This window comes from Myotis lucifugus, unplaced genomic scaffold (genome assembly GCF_000147115.1).
Source record: "Myotis lucifugus unplaced genomic scaffold, Myoluc2.0 scaffold_2, whole genome shotgun sequence".
NCBI lineage: Eukaryota > Metazoa > Chordata > Mammalia > Chiroptera > Vespertilionidae > Myotis > Myotis lucifugus.
This window is the reverse complement of record NW_005871050.1, coordinates 17,972,212-17,991,862: the sequence shown is the minus strand read 5'-3', so window position 1 is coordinate 17,991,862 and position 19,651 is coordinate 17,972,212. Positions and strand designations below refer to the sequence as shown.

The 19,651-nt window shown below is 40.2% G+C and overlaps 1 protein-coding gene and 1 non-coding gene across 2 annotated transcripts in view; both read left to right on the top strand.

Annotated features, from left to right (window-relative positions):
• The window catches only part of IL13RA1 (interleukin 13 receptor subunit alpha 1), a 64,302-nt gene that overhangs the window by 17,175 nt on the left and 27,476 nt on the right, over positions 1–19,651 (top strand). The window contains exons 3-6 of the mRNA XM_023757344.1: positions 530–668; positions 4,493–4,613; positions 12,531–12,718; positions 14,980–15,131. Of these exons, the coding sequence (XP_023613112.1) occupies positions 530–668; positions 4,493–4,613; positions 12,531–12,718; positions 14,980–15,131 (600 nt within the window). The remainder of the gene's footprint in view (positions 1–529; positions 669–4,492; positions 4,614–12,530; positions 12,719–14,979; positions 15,132–19,651) is intronic.
• LOC111827238 lies at positions 3,878–3,984 on the top strand. Its single transcript, XR_002830746.1, has one exon. It is a non-coding gene; the product is annotated as a U6 spliceosomal RNA (small nuclear RNA).

The window sequence follows — 19,651 nt, the reverse complement described above, 5'->3', positions numbered from 1 at the left end:
TTTTACCTTGATCTTGATGGCATACTGCATCTACTTGGAATGGAATTTTGATAATATTATTGCGTTTTCCATAGAATTGTTTTTAGACAGTTGATGTTTTAGTATGGTAGGATTTATAGGTAAATGTCATAATGTGTATACATTTAAAACATGAGAAATTGTCTTTTATCTATAACAGGGTTTCTTAATGCCGACACCACTAACATTTGGCCCAGGATAATTCTTGTTATAGGGGGAAGGGAAGGCTGTCTAGTGCATTGTGGGATGTTTAGCAGCATCCTTGGCCTCTACCCACTAAATGCCAGTAGCAAGTCTCTTCAAGTCATGACAACTGAAAGTGTTCTTAGACAATTCCAAAGGTCCCCCGGGGTTGGGGGGATGGAGAAAATCATCCCAAGTCGAGATGACTTATCTATACCATTGGATAACTTTCCATTTTTTATACATCCGGGCATGCTAATGTTTTATTGTGTAAGTGTATTTCTGTATGTTTGCTGTAGCAATGCCTATTTTTATTTCCTAACCTTAGAAAATTGCTCCAGAAACTCATCGTTCAAAAGAAGTGGCCCTGAATGAGAGGATTTGTCTGCAAGTGGGGTCCCAGTGTAGCACCAATGAAAGTGACAATCCTAGCATTTTGGTGGAAAAGTGCACCTCACCCCCTGAAGGTAACAACTGAAAGCAGTTTCTCTTGGTATATAGAGAATAATCCAAATTATCCATATGCTTATGTTCAGTGTCCATTAATTCATTCAGTTACAAACATTTGCTGAATGTAATAAGTTCCAAGCACTTTTATTAGGTACTAGCAACACAGTGATCAATATGAGAACGTCCCTGCCTTCGAGGTGCTCACCAACACCTTGAATAACAATGCTCAAGAGTTATGTAGTACTTAATAATTTGGAAAATCACACACACACTTTTCTTTTTTTAAAATATAGTTTTATTGATTTCAGAGAGGAAGGGAAAGGGAGAGAGAGAGAAACATCAGTGATGAGAGAGAATCATTGATCGACTGCCTCCTGCACGCCCAACACTGTGGATCGAGCCCGTAATCCAGGCATGTGCCCTTCACCAGAATCAAACCTGATACCCTTCGGTCTGCAGGCCGACATTCTATCCACTGAGCCAAACCAGCGAGGGCCACACACACACTTTTCATCAAGCCTCATAAGCTTGTCTTGTGAAGTAAGCAAGGCACATATTATTATTTTTTTTCACATATTATTATTATCCTTTTCATTTTATGAGGGAACTGAGTGAGTTGCTGTAGGTCTTCAGATTCCAGATCCAGTGCTTTAAAAACACACAAAATATGTACTACCTTCCTCATTATATAGAGAGATTAGTTTGATATACAGGATATATTTGGGCAAAGCTGCAATTCAAGATTAGCCCTAGGAAAAGCTGTCAAGTAGTCAGATTGTCCCCCACCTGCCTTCGTACCCATCACCCAGTATCCTTTTGGCTTTTATGTTGCAGGCAGGGAGTACATACTAGTATATACTGCTTAAGAGCAGAGCTACTAGAGCCAAAATGTCCAAGTTAACTACTTGGTTCTGCTCGTTTCTGGTTGTGTGACCATAGGCAGATCACTTAGCCCTTCCTTCATTAAGTTTCCTCATTTGTAAAATGGAGATGATGATAGTACCTACTTACCAGGACTGTTGAAAGGATTACCTAAGTCAGTATATGTGAGGCACATAGAATAGTACCTGGCAAAGAGTAAATGCTCTGAACATATTACCTGTTGATGTTATGTTGCCCCTTGTCTGTGCAGGGCACAACTATTACCTCCAAACATTAGCACTGCATGGCATGTTCTCCAGATTAGCGGTCGCCAACCTTTCAAATCTCATGGACTACCAGTGGTCCGCGGACCACCGGTTGGCGACCACTGCTCCAGACCATGCTGTCTACCTGCCTTGCACTGATCAAAAGTATATGAAATAGCCCTAGCTATTGGCTCAGTGCATAGAGCATTGGCCTGTGGACTGAAGGGTCCAGGGTTTGATTCTGGTCAAGGGCACATACCTCAGTTGTAGACTCTGGCCCTGGCCCTGGTCCAGGTGCATGTGGGAGGCAGCCAATCGATGTGTCTCTCTCACATCAATGTTTCTGTATCTCCTCCTCCCTTGCACTCTAAAAATCAATGTAAAAATATCCTCGAGTTAGGATTAACAAAAACATATATGAAACAATATTTATAAAATTAAAGTTTGGTACTGCTAGGAGGCTGAGAGCATGGTTTAAAACAACTTACCTCCCATATTCTCATTTCTTTAGGAGTTTAATAAATAATCTGAAGAAAACTTAAATTGTATTTTAGCAGTAAAATGGTTGATGATGGCTTAGTACAGTACTGCTTCAAGAATCCTGAGGGATAAGAGGTTTGCATTTTAAACAGAGATATCCTATGTAATAAGGAGCTAATATACAAATGGTCATCATGCCCTCACACCAGAACTGCTAAGACACAACACTGCAGAAAGAGGAATGGGAACCAGACAGGCACAAATGAGCTGGGGAGAGAGGAATGGGGAGCAGCCAGGCACAAATGAGCTTGCTAGAGAGGAATGGGGACCAGCCAGGCTGCCGCCTGGGAGAGGGACAAGCTGCCTGCCCTGTGGCCCCAGGTGTCAGCGGCTGCACCTGTGGCCTGGGAAATGGACAAGCCGCCTGCTCCATGGTCCCAGGCACCAGCGGCTGGGGCTGCAGCCCGGGAGAGGGACAAGCTGTCCGCTTTGTGGTCATGGGTGCCAGTGGCTGTGCCTGTGGCTGTGGCCCGGGAGAGGGACAAGCCACCCGCCCACGGTCCCCTGTGGCTTTGGCCCAGGTGAAGCCGCCCGCCCGTGGTCCTCTGCGGCTGTGGTCGGCCTGGGCAAAGTCGGCCCAGGTCCTGGGTGCCTGCGGCTGGCCGGAGGGAGGGAAGCCCTGGGTCCCAGGTGCGGGGCGAGTTAGGGGCAGTTAGGCCAGCAGGGGAGCAGTTAGAGGCAATCAGGCAGGCAGGCAAAGGTGGTTAGGGGCTATCAGACAGGCAGGCAGGCAAACGGTTAGGAGCCAGCGGTCCCAGATTGCCAGAGGCAGTCAGACATCCCCTGAGGGGTCCCAGATTGGAGAGGGTGCAGGCTGGGCTGATTCCCACCCCCATGCATGAATTTCATGCACAGGGCCTCTAGTTTAATATAAAGACTTGATGCTTCAACTAAAAAATATGTTAAGAGTAGAAATTTCAGATCATAAAGATTTTAAAGCTCCTAAAGTCATAACACACAATAGGCAGCTACTAAGAATTATGTTATGCGTACCTTTCCCCGAATTCGTTCAAGAAGAATGTTTAGTTTTGAAAACAAGATGTGTCAGTATTAATCAAAAGATAAGGAGGTAAATTATAACCTAGTAAACTTTATTTTTGTTAATCCTCACCCAAGGATATTTTTCGATTATTGATTTTTAAAGAGAGTGGAAGGCAGGGAGGGAACGGGGGAGGGGAGAGAGAGAGACAGGAACATTGATGTGAGAGAGGCACATCATTTGTTGCCTCCCACACACACCCCAACTGGGATTGGGTATCAAACCTGCAACTCAGGTGTATGCCTTTGACCAGGAACCAAATCTGAGTCTCTTTGGGGTATAGGCCAACACTCTAACCAGCCAAGGCACACCAGCCAGGGCTAAACTTTTTTTAAAATATATTTTTATTGATTTCAAAGGGGAAGGGAGAGTAAAAGAGAGATAGAAACATCAATGAGAGAGAATCATTGATTTGAGCCCACAACCCGGAATCGAACCGTCACCTCCTGGTTCATAGGTCAATGCTCAACCACTGAACCATGCTGGCTGAGCTAAACTTGTTTGTTTTTAAAGATAGATAGTGCTTGCTTTGGCAGCATGTGTACTAAAATTGGAATGATACAGAGGAGATTAACATGATTCCTGCACAAGGATGACACACAAATTCATGACAATAAAAAATATTCTAATGGATGCTGCCAAGAAAAATATATTTTTGATACTCCTTTTTGGAATTTATCTTCAGAATAGATAAATGAATATATTCCTTTGAATAATTTCAGAGAAACTCAATTTTTTTTTAAAAAATGAAACTGTTTATTAGAAGTAAACAAATTTAATTTTGGATTCAAGTGTGATAAATAAGTTATATAATGAAAATTAAGCAATTTTGTTCAAAAAGTAAAGAATGTAGGTAGGTTGTTTATATTTTCTCATTAATTTAGGAATTCTGTAGTCATTTCTTATTACGAAAATATTATTTGACCTTTCAACTCTCCAGTTAGGGATATAAGAGGGCCCCTCAATGATAATAAAGGTATTTTCTTAGTATTGGGAGGTGAGAGAGAAGGTTGTGAGCATTTTAGATTTGGGTAAAGCAGCATGCAGCACCCCCACCATTCCCATGCCCCAGAGTGATTGGCTAGCCTGCCTTACAAGGAAAGGAAGGTCCTAAACTCTTGGCTGGGTATTCTAGGCGATCCTGAGTCGGCTGTGACTGAGCTACAATGTGTTTCACACAACCTGAGCTACATGAAGTGCACTTGGCTCCCGGGAAGGAACACAAGTCCTGACACTAACTATACTCTCTCCTACTGGTAAGTATGGACAAGAGACTTATAGAGAAATGACTGATTGTGATGGTGTTGGGAGCCTTTGGATCTAACTTAGTATTTTTTTTTAAAAGAACAGCTAATTCTTTTCAGAACACCCCAGGAGATGGGCAGTTTGCTTTAGTGAAAAATGCATTTGATTTTGGTGGCTACTTTGAAAAAACTTTCAAAAATAATTATAGATCCACAGGATGTTGCAAAAATGCACAAGGAGATCCTGCATACCCTTCACCCAGCTTCTCCCAATGGTAACATCCTGTGTAACTAGAGTACAAAATCAAAACCAGAAAATTGGCATTGGTACAGTCCACTCAACTCATCCAATGTTTACCAGTATTAAATGCACTCATATGAGTGTGTGTGTGGGTAATTCTATGCAATTTTATCACATGTATTGATATAGAATGGTTCCATTACCACAAGGATTCCTTAAGTTTCCCTTTTATAGCCATATCCACCTCCCTTCAGCACCTCCTCTCCCTCTACTCCTTTCCCCCAAGTTTCTAAACTCTGACAACCACTAATCTGTTCATCTCTATAATTTTGTCATTTTAAGAATGTTAATGGAATGGAATCATACAACTGTTAGAGGCTGAATTAAAAAAAACCACCTCTGTATAGTATCCAAGTTGTTGTGTGTTGTGTGTATTAATAGTTCATTTATTCCTTTTTATTGCTGAGTAGTAGTCCATGATATGGATGTACCAGTTGGTTTAAGCATTAATTTATTGGAGGATATCTTGGTTGTTTCTAATTTTTTGCTTATGAATGAGCTGCTGTGAATATTTGTGAACATATATCCATTCTCTGGAATAAATGACCAAGAATACAGTTATTAGGTCCTATGGTAATTGCATATTTAGATTTATAACAAACTGCCAAACTATTTTCTAGAATGGCTGTACCATTTTCCATTCCTACCAGTAATGTATGAATCTTTGGTGTCTACCTTTAAAAGAGAAAATTATATCATGCCCAGATTTACAAAGTAATTTAGCTCTCCAAAAAATAACATATTTTATATTTATGACTACAGCAACAAAACCTGTTAAATTTCTAAATTTATCTTTAATCATTTCCTTTCTTTTAGAGCAGTGGTTCTCAACCTTGGCTGCACATTAGAATCACCTGGGGGAATCTTTTTAAACTCTTGATGAGGCCCAGGATTTTAAAAAGATTCCCAGGTTATTCTAATGTGCAGCCAAGGTTGAGAACCACTGCTTTAGAGGCTAGAGTTACTAGCCGCTAGAATTACTAGCAACAGGACAAGGAAGAAAGGACCAGGTTAATCAATTCAATTCAATAAAGCTTTAATTAGTACACATTGCAGGTAAAGCACTGAATGGGCAGCTGAGATAAGATACTTGCCTCTTTGCTCCTACAGCTTAAAATGTAGAGAGGTAGGCCCGATCACTTGGATTCCTCTTCTTTTTTCTTATCTTAACTCAAACATTACTTCCTCTCCAGAAAGCCTTTCTTGACCTCTGAAGTCTAGCTTTGTGTGCCCCGTCATAGTTGTATCCCACGGAACCTTGCACTTTCCCATGCAATAGTACTCAGCACATTGTGTTGTCTTTTCCTGTTTACTTTGTGGTAGCCCTCCCCAGACTGCGGTCTCCCTTGAGAGCAGGGACTGTGTCTTGTTTTCCCCTGTGCCTGACACATGGTAGGTGCGGGCTCCATATATGAGTTGAATGTTTGGTAGGAACTAAAGCGAAAGAACATTCGGAACTGGGGTGAGAATTTAGGAGGGATAAACAACTCAGGAACATTATGGTTCAGGGCTAAAAAGAGGAGGATTGAGTAGATTTGACTCCCTAAAGCAGTGATGGCGAACCTTTTGAGCTCGGCGTGTCAGCATTTTTAAAACCCTAACTTAACTCTGATGCCGCTTCACATATAGAAATTTTTTGATATTTGCAACCATAGTAAAACAAAGATGTGTATTTTTGATATTTATTTTATATATTTAAATGCCATTTAACAAAGAAAAATCAACCAAAAAAATGAGTTCGCGTGTCACCTCTGTCATAGGTTCGCCATCACTGCCCTAAAGAATTGCTAGTGAAAGGGCTATAGAACTAAGTCTTAAAAGGAATAGCCTGGCTCTGTTGATGTTGCAGTGAAGTCTGGAGAGAGCTGTTATTACAGGCTTTTAAGAGCTCTCAAGAGTTAGTAACATCCTTTGTTTATTGCGCTATTAACTCCTCTTGCTTTCCCTGCAATCAGTATTGGTATAATCACAGGGAAGATCTTTAAAGAGTCTGTGTCTATAGAGGGGGCAGGGAAAGGAAACGGAGCTGCCTCAAAACTTTGTTATTCCACAGCAAGACTACCCAGGAAAGTAACCCAGATATAGGAATTGGGGTGATGTAGATGGTGATGTAGTCCTTGGATTTCTTACAAGAAAAATAGGGAAGTGTCTTGGGCAATATACTAGCACAACCAAGTCTTAAAGCAAGTTGCGAAATGATTGCCCTCCTGGGTGAATAAATTACAAAAGACTGGAACAACCAATCTTCTTCCAGGTTGATGCATTGTCCTGCCAAAGCTGATAACAGACAGTGCCTGGGATGCCTTTCAGCCTGCAAACCAAAATCTACCATCATTGGATGTGGCTCAAGAAGTCATCCCAAGAGAGTGATGGTTCCTTGCACTCAATGGGGCAGGGATTAGGGGTAGCACTTCTTGTCATACACATTCCTGGAGTTGGTCATTAGCATAGCCAGGGGTGGGCAAACTTTTTAACTCGAGGGCCACAATGGGTTCTTAAACTGGACCGGAGGGCTGGAACAAAAGCATGGATGGAGTGTTTGTATGAACTAATATAAATTCAAAGTAAACATCATTACATAAAAGGGTACGGTCTTTTTTTTTTATAGTTTTATTCATTTCAAACGGGCCAGATCAGGCCCGTGGGCCGTAGTTTGCCCACGGCTGGCATAGACTCTTGTTATAATAAAAACCTGCACTGTCCAACACAGGAGCCACTAGCCAACATGTGATTATTTACATTTTAATTTAAGTTAATTAAAATTAAAGCAAATTAAAACTTCATTGTTCAAGTCTTACTAGCCAATTTCACACGTGGCTAGTGGCTCCTGTATTAGATAGCACAGATATCGAATATTTCCATAACCCCAGAAAATTTTGTTGGCCTGTGCAGATATAGATTCTATATCTTCTGCCCTCACCATCCCATAACTTATTCTTTTCTGGAGCCACACTCCCTAGGTTCAAATCTTGGCTCTCTTTCTTACTAGCAAGTGTAATTTGGAGCAAGCACCTTCTCTTTGAGCCTCAGTTTTGTAAACTGTAAAATGGAAATAGTAATAATAGTACTACTTCTTCAGGTTGTTGTGAGGGCCGCTGTTGTATGAAAAGTGTTTAGAGCCATGTCTAACTGCTAACATGTATAGAGTAAGCACTCCATACATGATAGCTATATTGTTTTATATTATTCATCCCACTCCCTTGCAGATATAGCCAGTACACATTGCTGGCCTCTTCTCCTATCTTGAAGGAATAGCACCTAGCCCATACTTCCTCCTCTTCTGCTCTCCTCTAGAGAGATTCTTTACAATCAGAATCACAAAAGAAGGAGAGACATATGGCTTATTCCTTACCAAGCATTTGAAATTGATTTAGGTATCAGTTTAAATCATGTAAAGCTCTCAGACTGTTTCCCAAATCCCCAATCCAAAAATGTAGTGTCATTTTGAAGCCCCAGGGTTGTGACTTGTGGCTCTGGAGCGAGAATCTGGCATTGAAGGAGCCTGACCTTAGTAGTTACAGACTAGCCATGTCAGTGAGTTTTAGGGAATTTCTTACCACATTAATCATCTTCAGAGTTGAGGAAATAGTCTTTCATTTGTCCATTCCCTCTGTATGTTTGCAGTGTGAGTCTGTGGAGGATTTCAGTGTGATTTTTGAAGATTTTAAAAAATATGTTTTTATTGATTTCAGAGAGAGGAAGGGAGAGGGAGAGAGAGAGAAACATCAGTGAGAGAGATACATTGATCGCTTCCTCCTTCATGCCCCCTACTGGGGATTGGCCTGCAACCTCCTGGTGCAGGGGACAATGCTCAACCAACTGCGCCACACGGGCTGGGCCAGTGTGTGAATTTTTAACACGAAGCAGCTAAATGCCTTCTGTCTTAGCTTATCATCTAATCTTTCACAGGAAGTCCCCCAAAATTGTCTATTCAAAACCAATATTGCCCAACCAGCGTGGCTCAGTGGTTGAGCATTGACCCATGAATCAAGAGATCACTGAGTCACTTCCCAGTTGGGGCACATGCCCGGGTTTCGGGTTCAGTTCCCAGTAGGAAGAGTGCAGGAGGCAGCCAATCAATGTTTTTCTTGATGTTTCTCTCTCATTGATGTTTCTATCTATCCTTCTCCCTCTCTCTCTAAAATCAACAAAAAACATTTTAAGAAACATTAGTTCACTTTTTCTTATTTTTTCTAAATTACAACAAAAAATAAATTTTATATCTTGGGTCCATGAGAATATGTGACATACTCAGGGTACAAAACTGAAAAAGGAATCTCGATTCCCATTAGAAGAGTTCCTTTCATTATTTGAAACAAAAAAAATTAACTTTCTACATAGTTTTCTTTAGTTATGTAACAAAAATGTCATCAGTATCTTGGTTTCTGTTTCTGGCTGTCTGTGGAAAACATTCCAGGCCTCTGTTCTAAAAACTAGCCAAGGCAGTGAGTTTTTAAAAGACTGTTTTCCTTCATGAACCATTGGGGCCTACAATTAGGAGCAAAGCCTTATGTACTATTTCTTAAGGGACAAGAGCATTTTGTTATATTGAAGAATTTCTTTGCACAGGCTTTGAAGGATTAAATATATTAGATCTGAACTTTTCTTTTTTTTAATACCTTATTTTCTTGGAGCAGTTTTAGGTTTACAACAAAATTGAGAGGAAGATACAGAAATTTCCCACATAACCCCTATCCCCACATGCACAGACTCCCCTATTATCAACATCTCCCACCAGAATGGTACATTTGTTACCAATGGTGAACCTACTTTGACACATCATTATCACCCAAAGTCCATAGTTTATCTTAGGGGTCACTCTTGCTGTTAAATATTTTATGTGTTTGGATGCGTGTATAATAACATGTATCCACGATTATAGTATCATGCAGAGTATTTTCCTTGCCCTAAAATTCTTTATTCTCTGCCTTTTCATCTCTTCCCCCAACCCCTGACAAACACTGATCCTTTTACGGTCTCTATAGTTTTGCCTTTTCCCAGAATGTCATATAGTTGGAATCATACAGTATCTAGCCTTTACAAACTGGCTTCTTTTACTTAGTAATATGAATTTAAGGTTCTTCCATGTCTTCTCATGGCTTGATAGCTCATTTCTTTTTAGGGCTAAATAATGTTCCATTTTCTGGGTGTACCACAGTTTATTTATCCATTCACCTACTGAAGGACATTTTGGTTGCTTTCAAACTCTAACAATGAATGGTATATGCAGGATTTGTGTGGACATAAGTTTTCATTGATTTCAGAGAGATGAAGGGAGAGGGAGAGAGAGAAACATCAATGAGAGAGAAACATCGATCGCTGCCTCCTGCAGGCCCCTACCAGGGATTGAGCCTGCAACCTGAAGGACTGAAGGACATATTCGTTGCTTTCTAACTCTGGCTATGAATGGTATATGCAGGATTTTATGTGGACATAAGTTTTTAACTTCTTTAAGTAAGTACTAGAGTATGATTGCTGGATTGTATGGTAAGAGTATGTTCACTTTTTAAAGAAACTTCCAAATTGTCTTCCAAAGTGACCATTTTGCATTCCCACCAGTAATGAATGAAAGTTCCTTTGTTCCACATACTTACCAGCATTTGGTGTCATCAGCATTCTGGATTTTGACCATTTTGATAGGTGTTTAGTGTTATATTGTTGCTTTAATTTGCATTTCCCTGTTGTGGAGCATCTTTTCATGTGCTTACTTATATATCTTTGGTGAGGTGTCTGTGAGGGTCTTTGGCCCATTTTTTAGTTGGGTTGTTTGTTTTCTTGTTGAGTTTTTAGAGTTCTTTGTGTATTTTTTGGATACTAGCCCTTTAGCAGATGTGTCTTTTGCAAATATTTTCTTGCATTCTGTGGCTTGTTTTCTTATTTTCTTGATATTGTCTTGCAGAGCAGAAGTTTTTAATTTTAATGAAGTCTAGCTTATTATTTCTTTTATAGATCATACCTTTGGTGTTGTGTCTAAAAAAGTCATTATCATACCTAAGTTCATCTAGGTTTTATTCTATGTTATTACATAGAAGATTTATAGTTGTACATTTTACATTTAAGTCTGTGACCCATTGTGAGTTTAGTTTTGTGAAGGGTGTAAGGTCTGTGACTAGATTTATTTTTTGCATGTGGATGTCTAGCTGTTCTGGCACCATTTGTTGAAAAGACTATCTTTGCTCCTTGGCATTGCCTTTGCTCCTTTGTTAAAGATCAGTTGACTGAATTTATGGGAGTAGATCTAAGTTTTATAAATCCTGATTTGCAGTAGAATCCCCTGGAGAATTGCTGTTAAAATGCTGATCCCTAGGCCTTCTAAATAGGATCCTCTGGGAGAGGGTTTGAGGAATCTACATTTTAAATGACTACAGATGATTCTGCGATAACAGGTCAAGGGTTTTGAACTCTTTACTCTTAGTCCATTATTTAAACTGTTTCCCTGTTGCACAGCTCCCATTGTGGCTGACAATGTAAAGCTTGACTCTTCTGCCACTTACTACAAAACAGAATCTTTTGATAGCATAGACAAAAAAGTGTAGTGAGCACATTCTCTGTGCTTGCACTGTGCTAGGTGCTGATGATCATTGAGGAAAGGTATATGTAGAGGTTTTCGAAATGGGAAGTAATACACCAGCAGTACTGGTTATGGAAGACAGTTAAAACCACATGGTGAAGTAAGACACTTAGAAAGCCAGTGCATTCTGGAACATAGATCTGGCAGTGGTTGGAGGGAACTAATAATGAAGGTCCCAGAGGGCAGTCTGTAGAAGACATGAAATCCGAAGTGATTAGGACATGAAACTGGGTGAGACCAATGGAAATATTACAGGAGAGAATTCAAGAAACTTTGCAAAGAAAGAAATAACAGAATTTAGTGATAGAAGATAGGGAAAGGAAGGGGAAAATGGAATTTCAAAGGCTGAAATTGAGGAGCCCAGGGGAAATGAGCTCAGACTGGTGGAAATTTGGAACATTAGAAGGAAAGGCAATTTGTCAGGGAAAAGGGGACATATGTTTTGGTCATTGAATTTGAGGCAAGAGTGGAACACTAGAATGGAGCATTTGGAAATCTGGGACTGGATCCAAGGTGAGAGGTTAGGACTAGGCATCCCTAGCATAGAAATTCTAATCAAAGGATGGAAATTATAGGCTGGGGCTGAACAGATGTGGGACTAAGAAATAGAGAGAGATGTGCAGAAGGCTATTGACTGGATGGAAACCCTCTGAGAAGAGGAGAAGGGAGAGGAACAAGACAAAAAACAAGGAAGGAGCAGAAAGCGGGACCAGAGGAGAACCATGGAATTCAGCAGATGGGATATTTTCAAGAAGCATAAAACTTCTCAACCTGCCCTCATAACACTTTGTATTCAGAAGAAGGAAAAGAACCAGTACTCCTATAGTTTCCATGGCTATAGGAACATCTGTTTCTCTTAGAGTATAAAATGGAACCATGTAAAGTATCGTTTTAGAAAAATCTATCTTGCCATATCGCAAATATTCCTTTTCATGGACATCTTAGGTCATTCAAAACAAAACAAAATAAAACAAAACCCAACCCAACAATGTCTGCCTTTGTTTCTTGAGTTTCTTGTTAAAAGTAATGCAGAAGATTGTCTCATTTTACCTTGTAGGCACAGCAGCCTGGGAAAAATTCATCAATGTGAAAACATCTCTAGAGAAGGTCAACACATTACTTGTTCTTTTACTCTGACTAAAGTAAATGATTCCAGTTCCGACCCACAGAGTGTTCAAGTGATGGTCAAGGATAATGCAGGAAAAATTAGACCATCCTTTCATATAGTGCCTTTAACTTCTCGTGGTAAGTTTTCAAAGTCCTCTATGACAGCGTGGATAAAAGTGTTAATGTCTTTTGAAAAATCAATACATACAATAGAAACAGATTTTGTTTTTAAGATCTTACCAGAAAAAAGACTATGTTTATATATCTTTATTTGATCTTTTTTAAAGAAGCAAGTTTAGAAATTATTTTATTTAGTACCTATGCACATGTTTTCTCCTTGTTCACTTATGTACACTGAGACAGCAAGCAGTTAAAGAACCAAGATTGGAACCCAGGCTCTCTGACTTTTAAGATCTGTTCTCTTTTACTTATAATACTTGACAGGATGGTGCTGCAGAATAACTATGATTGAATGTAGTTCCTGAACAATCTATGTTATAGTTTATTTTTAAAAAGCTTAAACTGGAGGTAGAATGATCAGGGGTGATATTCAAATTGTCTAACATTCTGAGTGGTCCAGGCACTGATCAGTGAGGACAACCAGTGCAGCTGAGTATCAGCCTGTTAGAAAGAGCCTCCCACTTGAAAATAAAATACCTGCTTGAGGTGCTAGCTTCTTCACTTTGGAAAAGCTATGTACATTCTCTTTGTTTCCTCATCTATAAAATGGGGTGCATGGTCCCTCTTGATCTCTAAGGATTGTACATTTAACCCTTGAACAGCATGGGTTTGAACTGTGTGGGTCCACTTATACATGTGTTTTTTTCAATCTGTACAGTGCTGTAAATGTATTTTTCATATGATTTTCTTAATAACATTTTCTCTAGCATACTTTATTATAAGAATACAGTATATAATACATATAAAATACATATGCATCAATCAACTGTTTGTATTATCGGGAAGGCTTCTGGTTAATAGTATGTTATTAGTTGTTAAGTGTTTAGGGAGTCAAAAGTTATATGCAGATTTTTGACTAGGGGTGGCAGTGACTCCCTTAACCCTCTGTTGTTCAAGGGTCAACTGTAGAAGGTTCAAATGATGTGAGGTGTATGAAAGTGTTTTGTAAATCTCTAAAGCAGACTACTGTAAGCATTGTGTTTGTTTATATGTTGCAATACCCCGACAAGGAGCTCAGATACTGGCTAAATGGTAGACAGAAAATGTATAGGCAAATAACCATGAATTAACAAAAGCTCCCAAGTCTGTGAGCAGAACACTATTTGCTCTTTCAGATACTCAGGGAAGTGAATTCTAATAGTGAACCAAAGGGAGCTTAGTTTGTAGGTCCAGGGAGTGAAGTTGCGGTAACATGCCAAGTGGGATAATCTGAAGCAAAGCCCTTCTTTGTCCTCTTCCTTGCTTGGCAGGTTGTCCTCGATGGACCTTTTGAAGCTCATTTTGCTAATTTTCTTCCTAGAGATTAGTGGTGACATAAAGGGAGATACTTCTCAGCTAGAAGGTGACATCTTCAGATTTTTTGTTAATTATTCATTCTCTTCTGTTGCGCGGTCTTACACAAAGCTGACTCCCAAAAAAACTAAATTGACTAAACTAATTTTTTTTACTTTATTTTACATTGTGGTTATAATCACATAACATTAAATTTATCATCTTAACCATTTCTAAATGTACTGTTCAGCAGTTAAATATATTCACATTGTTGTGCATCAGATATCAAGAACTTTTTATCTTGTAAAACTGAAACTTGATGCCCCAAAACACTAATTCCCTCTCATCCCTCCCCCCCTGCTCTTGGTAACCACCTTCTTACTTTCTGTTGCTATGATTTTGACTACTTTGGATACTTCATAAATGGAATCATATAGTTGTCCTTTTGTGATGGGCTTATTTCACTTAGCATAATGTCCTTGAGGTTCATCATTGTTGTAGCATGTGTCAGAGACTAGGCTAATGTTTAAATTGTGGTCTTTGATTGGCAAAATGGGTAACAGCTGGGGAAACCCCTTGCACTTGGTGCCCCTGTTACCCATTAGGTGGAGGCACATCTGGACCAGACACTTCTTTTCTTTATGATGCAGCTGGATGTCTTGATTATACCCTGGCCATGTTCTAACCAGATGCATATCAGAGTTCATGCCATTTGCCAGACACCCAAAGATGTTCCTTAAATCCATTACTAGGCAATTTAACATAAGCTTCCTTCATTAACCATGGCTAATCAGAAATCTAGAACTGTATGCCTGATCATGGAAGGCCATTAAAAGTATCAGCCCTATTTTGATTTAACTTTGTGACTTTTGTTATCTGTTCCCACATATGTATCTCATCAAAATAAACTCTGGAAGCTAATTTGTATTCTTCTATTTATCTTTCAGTGCAACCTGATCCTCCACATATTAAAAGGCTCTTCTTTCAACATGGTGACTTATACGTGCTAGGGAAGAATCCACAGAATTTTATTAGCACTTGCTTATCTTATCAAGTAGAAGTCAATAACAGCCAAACTGAGACGCATTATATTTTATCTGTAAGTGTTTCTTAGATTGTTGTTTTTATTTGGACGTTTTTCTTTCACTTGAATTTCTTATAGTATAACACATTGAAATATCAATGAAATTTAGCTCTTAGATTTGTCACATAATTATGATGATGATAATTCCTTGTCTGAAATAGGTTGGTGGAAGGTTTGAGGGTTTATGATAGCATTGACTGCAAGATTTAAGCCATATATTAATTCATTTGCTCAAAAAAATTTTATTAGACCTGGTTCATGTGGCTCAGTTGGTTGATCATCGTCCTGTGCATTGAAACATCACTGGTTCCATTCCTGGTCAGGGCACATGCCCAGGTTGTGGGCTTGAACCCTTGTTGGGGTGTGCAGGAGGCAGCTGATCAACGTTTCTCTCACATCAATGTTTTTCTCTCCCTCTTCCTTCCTTGCTCTCTAAAAAATCAATAAAAACATATTTCAAAAAAAATTTTATTATGTGACTACCATGTGCCATGCACTATATAAATATAAATAAGAAGATAAATATATAAATTAATAAGCTAATTTCAGGGAATGGATGCTATGAAGAAAATTAAATGGGGTGATATAGTACAGTGATGGGAAGGCCTGAGGGAATAGTAGGTAGGGTAATCACCCAAAGTGGTGACCAGAGATGAGACCAGAATGATGAGCAGGAGCTAGCCATGTGAAGATCTGGGGTTGGAGGGGTCAGCAAGTACAAAGCCTTGGAAGGAATGAGTGTGGCATGTGTGAAAAACAGAATGAACTCTAGAGTCAGATCAGGTAGATACTTGGAGGCTCTGGTATGGCCATTCAGTTTTCTTAGAGTTTGTGGCAACTAAAGTATTCAAATTTGAGTAGTTAGTATTGGTTGGATTATATACAGTTTTATTATTCCGAATCTAGTACAAAATATGCTAATTAGAGGTCTCTGTGGGGCACTGGGCATAACATCATGCAGCATAACCTCAGGGCATCAGTCTCATTGATAGACTTTAGAGTAGAGGTCACAAACTGGGCCTCAGACATTTTTGTTTGGGCCACAAACTGGAGTTTTGTTTGTCTTTTTTTTTTTTTTTTAATATATTTTATTGATTTTCCACAGAGAGGAAGGGAGAGGGATAGAGAGCCAGAAACATCGATGAGAGAGAAACATCGATCAGCTGCCTCCTGCACATCTCCCACTGGGGATGTGCCCGCAACCAACGTACGTGCCCTTGACCGGAATCGAACCCGGGACCCTCCAGTCCGCAGGCCGACGCTCCATCCACTGAGCCAAACCGGCTTCGGCTTGTTTGTCTTTTTAATTTGAAATTTTTACCTAGATTTAAAACTGTGGTACCTGAAGAGTGTAGTTTCCATAAGGTGGCACCTCAAGACCACAGGGACTGTGCCACTCAGTTGTGTGCCACCTGCCCCGGCCCTGTGCATTTGAGTTTTAGAGGTTCGAAACCAAGTGTTTTGTATTGGCTTTTAAAGGAGCCCAGCACACGTGGGCAAATTCCTTGGTTCAATTGCTTTAGCTCCTCAAGGGAGTTTCAAAATACAGACTTATCATGGTTTGACTTACGATGGCACAAAAAACGATACACATTTGCTAGAAACTGTACTTTGAAGTTTGAATTTTGATCTTTTCCTGGACTAGTGCTATGCAGTATGATACACTCTCATGTGTAATTAATTTTAGTTCAATGCTTCAAACATTTATCAGGCCCACTGTGCTTTTAACTGTGTACATTAGTGATGAGTACCCATATATCCATTGTTTTTCACTTTGGGTACAGTATTTAATAAATTATATTCGATATTCAACACTTTATTATAAAGCTAGAGGCCCGGTGCATGAATTTGTGCACTGGTGGGTCCAGCCAGCCTGCCCTCATGGGGGCCATCGGGGGTGGGCGGCTGGGGCAAGGGGCCCTGAGCAGGGCCGGCCGGGGCTAGGGGCTGTGGGTGGTTTGCTGGCTGCCCCCCCCATCAGGGTCGGGGTGCCCGCTCAGGGGTAGGGCCAGCTGGGGCAAGGGGCCATGGGTGTTCTGGTCGTTCTGCCATTTGGTCAATTTGCATATTACCCTTTTATTAGATTATTTTGCCCCACTGTAGGTCATGTAAGTGTTCTGAGAATGTTTAATATAGGCTAGGCTAAGCTATGATGTTCAGTAGGTTAGGTGTATTAAATGCATTTTCGACTTTGGATATTTTCAACATATGAGGTGTTTATTGGGATGTAATGCCATCATAAGTTGAGGAGCATCTCTACTTACTAAAATAAGCCAGTGTTGACAGTTTAATAACTCCAAAGGAAGCGACCAGGTCCACAGCTGAGCAGAGCTCTTCTGGGCATTTGCAGATCAGTCTATTTCTGAAATAGAGTAACCATGATCTAGAACAGAAACTGATGTCCCCATACAATACTGCAAAGGGAAAAGGCAAAGGGCTTCCAAGTGGGAGAGGGTGCGACTTGAATTTCCAACTAAGTGAGCTATCAGAAAACTGAAATATACTTGCTTTCTCCAGCCTTTATTGCTCTCGTGTCAAATCCCGAATACATATGCTGCTTATATTACTCATTTGGCACTGAATTATGTCATGCTAGTTACTCTGATCACCTGTTTTGGCCTGTTCTCTCCACTAAAAATATAAGCTGCTGTAGGGAGGAGTTAGGTGGTGTTTACTTTGTGCTGTTCCTGCTATTAATAGCAGCTAACATGTATTGAGAAATTAGTATGCACTAGGTATTTTAATAAGCATTTTATCTGAATTGTCTCATTAAGTCCTCACAGTAACCCCAAGGATCTAGGTGCTGCCCCCCTCCCCATTTTACAGACGAGAAAACTCAGTCTCAGAGGTTACTCCTAAGATCACAATTCTAGAAAGTGGTAGAGTCAAAATTTCAGCAAAAGTCCAAGTTCAAAGATTTTGTTCTTAAACACTGTGGAGCACTTCAATACTTCCTCTTAATACTAACAGCCATCAATTATTAAGTGTTTATGATATGCTACAAATATACTCTTCTGTGTACTTCTCATACGGTGGTTTATAATAATTCATGAAGTAGTTTACATTTTATAGAGAAAGTAAGGCTCAGAGAGGTTAAGTAACTTATTACAGACCATACAGCTAATAAGTATGACTTCAAAAGTTAGTCTCCACATATTAAACCTTGACAAAGAATACTTGGTATAACACCATTTGTGTAGTCATCACTTAACACATTTTTGTTGAATTAAATTACTTTATTTTTTCTGAACTTCTGAACAGAAGAGAACACACATATATGGAACTTATTAATATAAATCAGAACTATAGCCTATGTGGAGTTAATTCTGTTTATACACTTGAGTGTAATGTACTCTCTCCTAGCAGATGGTCAGCAGCTGCTTCCTCTCCTAGAATGTCATCAGCTTTTGTGTGCTCTCTTGAGTTCTGCTGGTTAAACCTTTTTTTTTTCTTTTTGCAAGACTTTTTGAGGAATTATTTTGCCTGGTGTTCTAGTTAAGGGAGGGAAGTAGGCTGGAACATGAACTGTGCCATCACATGAGGGCTGTGGTCAGACAGAGGTAGCTCATGACAGAATCACAAAGTAAGAATGACTTGTTTTTGGCCACCCTCATCCCTGCAAACTGTCTACTTGGTTCTCTGTGCCTTTGTTTTCCTTTTCTCATAGAGGTATCTGAGCAGCTGATAAATAACACAAGAGGATTTACATTTGAACAAGAGCCCAAAGTCTTTAATTTACACAATAATTTACTGACTTTGGAATATATATATATATCTATATCTATATCTGGGAGATGGTCCAAGGGAGGGAGGACATCAGCCTGCAACCTGATCCCTCAAGTGGTAGTTGACACTTGGGATTCCCCAGCAGGCCTCTAATTCCAAATGACCAGCAGTGGGGTACAGTAGTCCCTGAGTAGCTTTTTCTCTGCACCTATATGAGGTATTGAAAGGATGACCCTTCATCATTCAGCTGGCCTTTCAGCTCTTCACAAATACTGATAGGAACCATTTAGTGAATGACATTGAATGCCAAAAATTATAGCTATATATGTTCTGTTCTTTGTCCCATGTTTAAATATCTCTGATAGAAGTTGAATACATACATATATATATCCTATCTAATAATAGACAAACATGGTAATTAACCATACCTTCACTACGCCTCCCATTGGCTAATCAGCATGATATGCAAATTAACTGCCAACAAAGATGGCGGCTAATTTGCATATGTAGGCACCAAGCTACGGAGCAAAGCCCGCCGGCCCCCGGGAGGAGCAGTGAGCGAAGGCCGGTGTGGCAAGCGAAGAGCTAAGCTCGCCACGCCGGCCCCGCCCCCTGGGCCCGAGCAGTGAAGAGTGAAGCCTGCCGCACCGGCCCCTCCTGGCGAAGAGCGAAGGCCTGGGTTCCGGGCGCCGGAGGAAAACTGGTGCCAGCAGCCAGGGGAAGGGGCCCCCGAGGGGCCCCAGACTGTGAGAGGGCACAGGCTGGGCTGAGGGACCCACCCGAGTGCACAAATTTTTGTGCACTGGGCC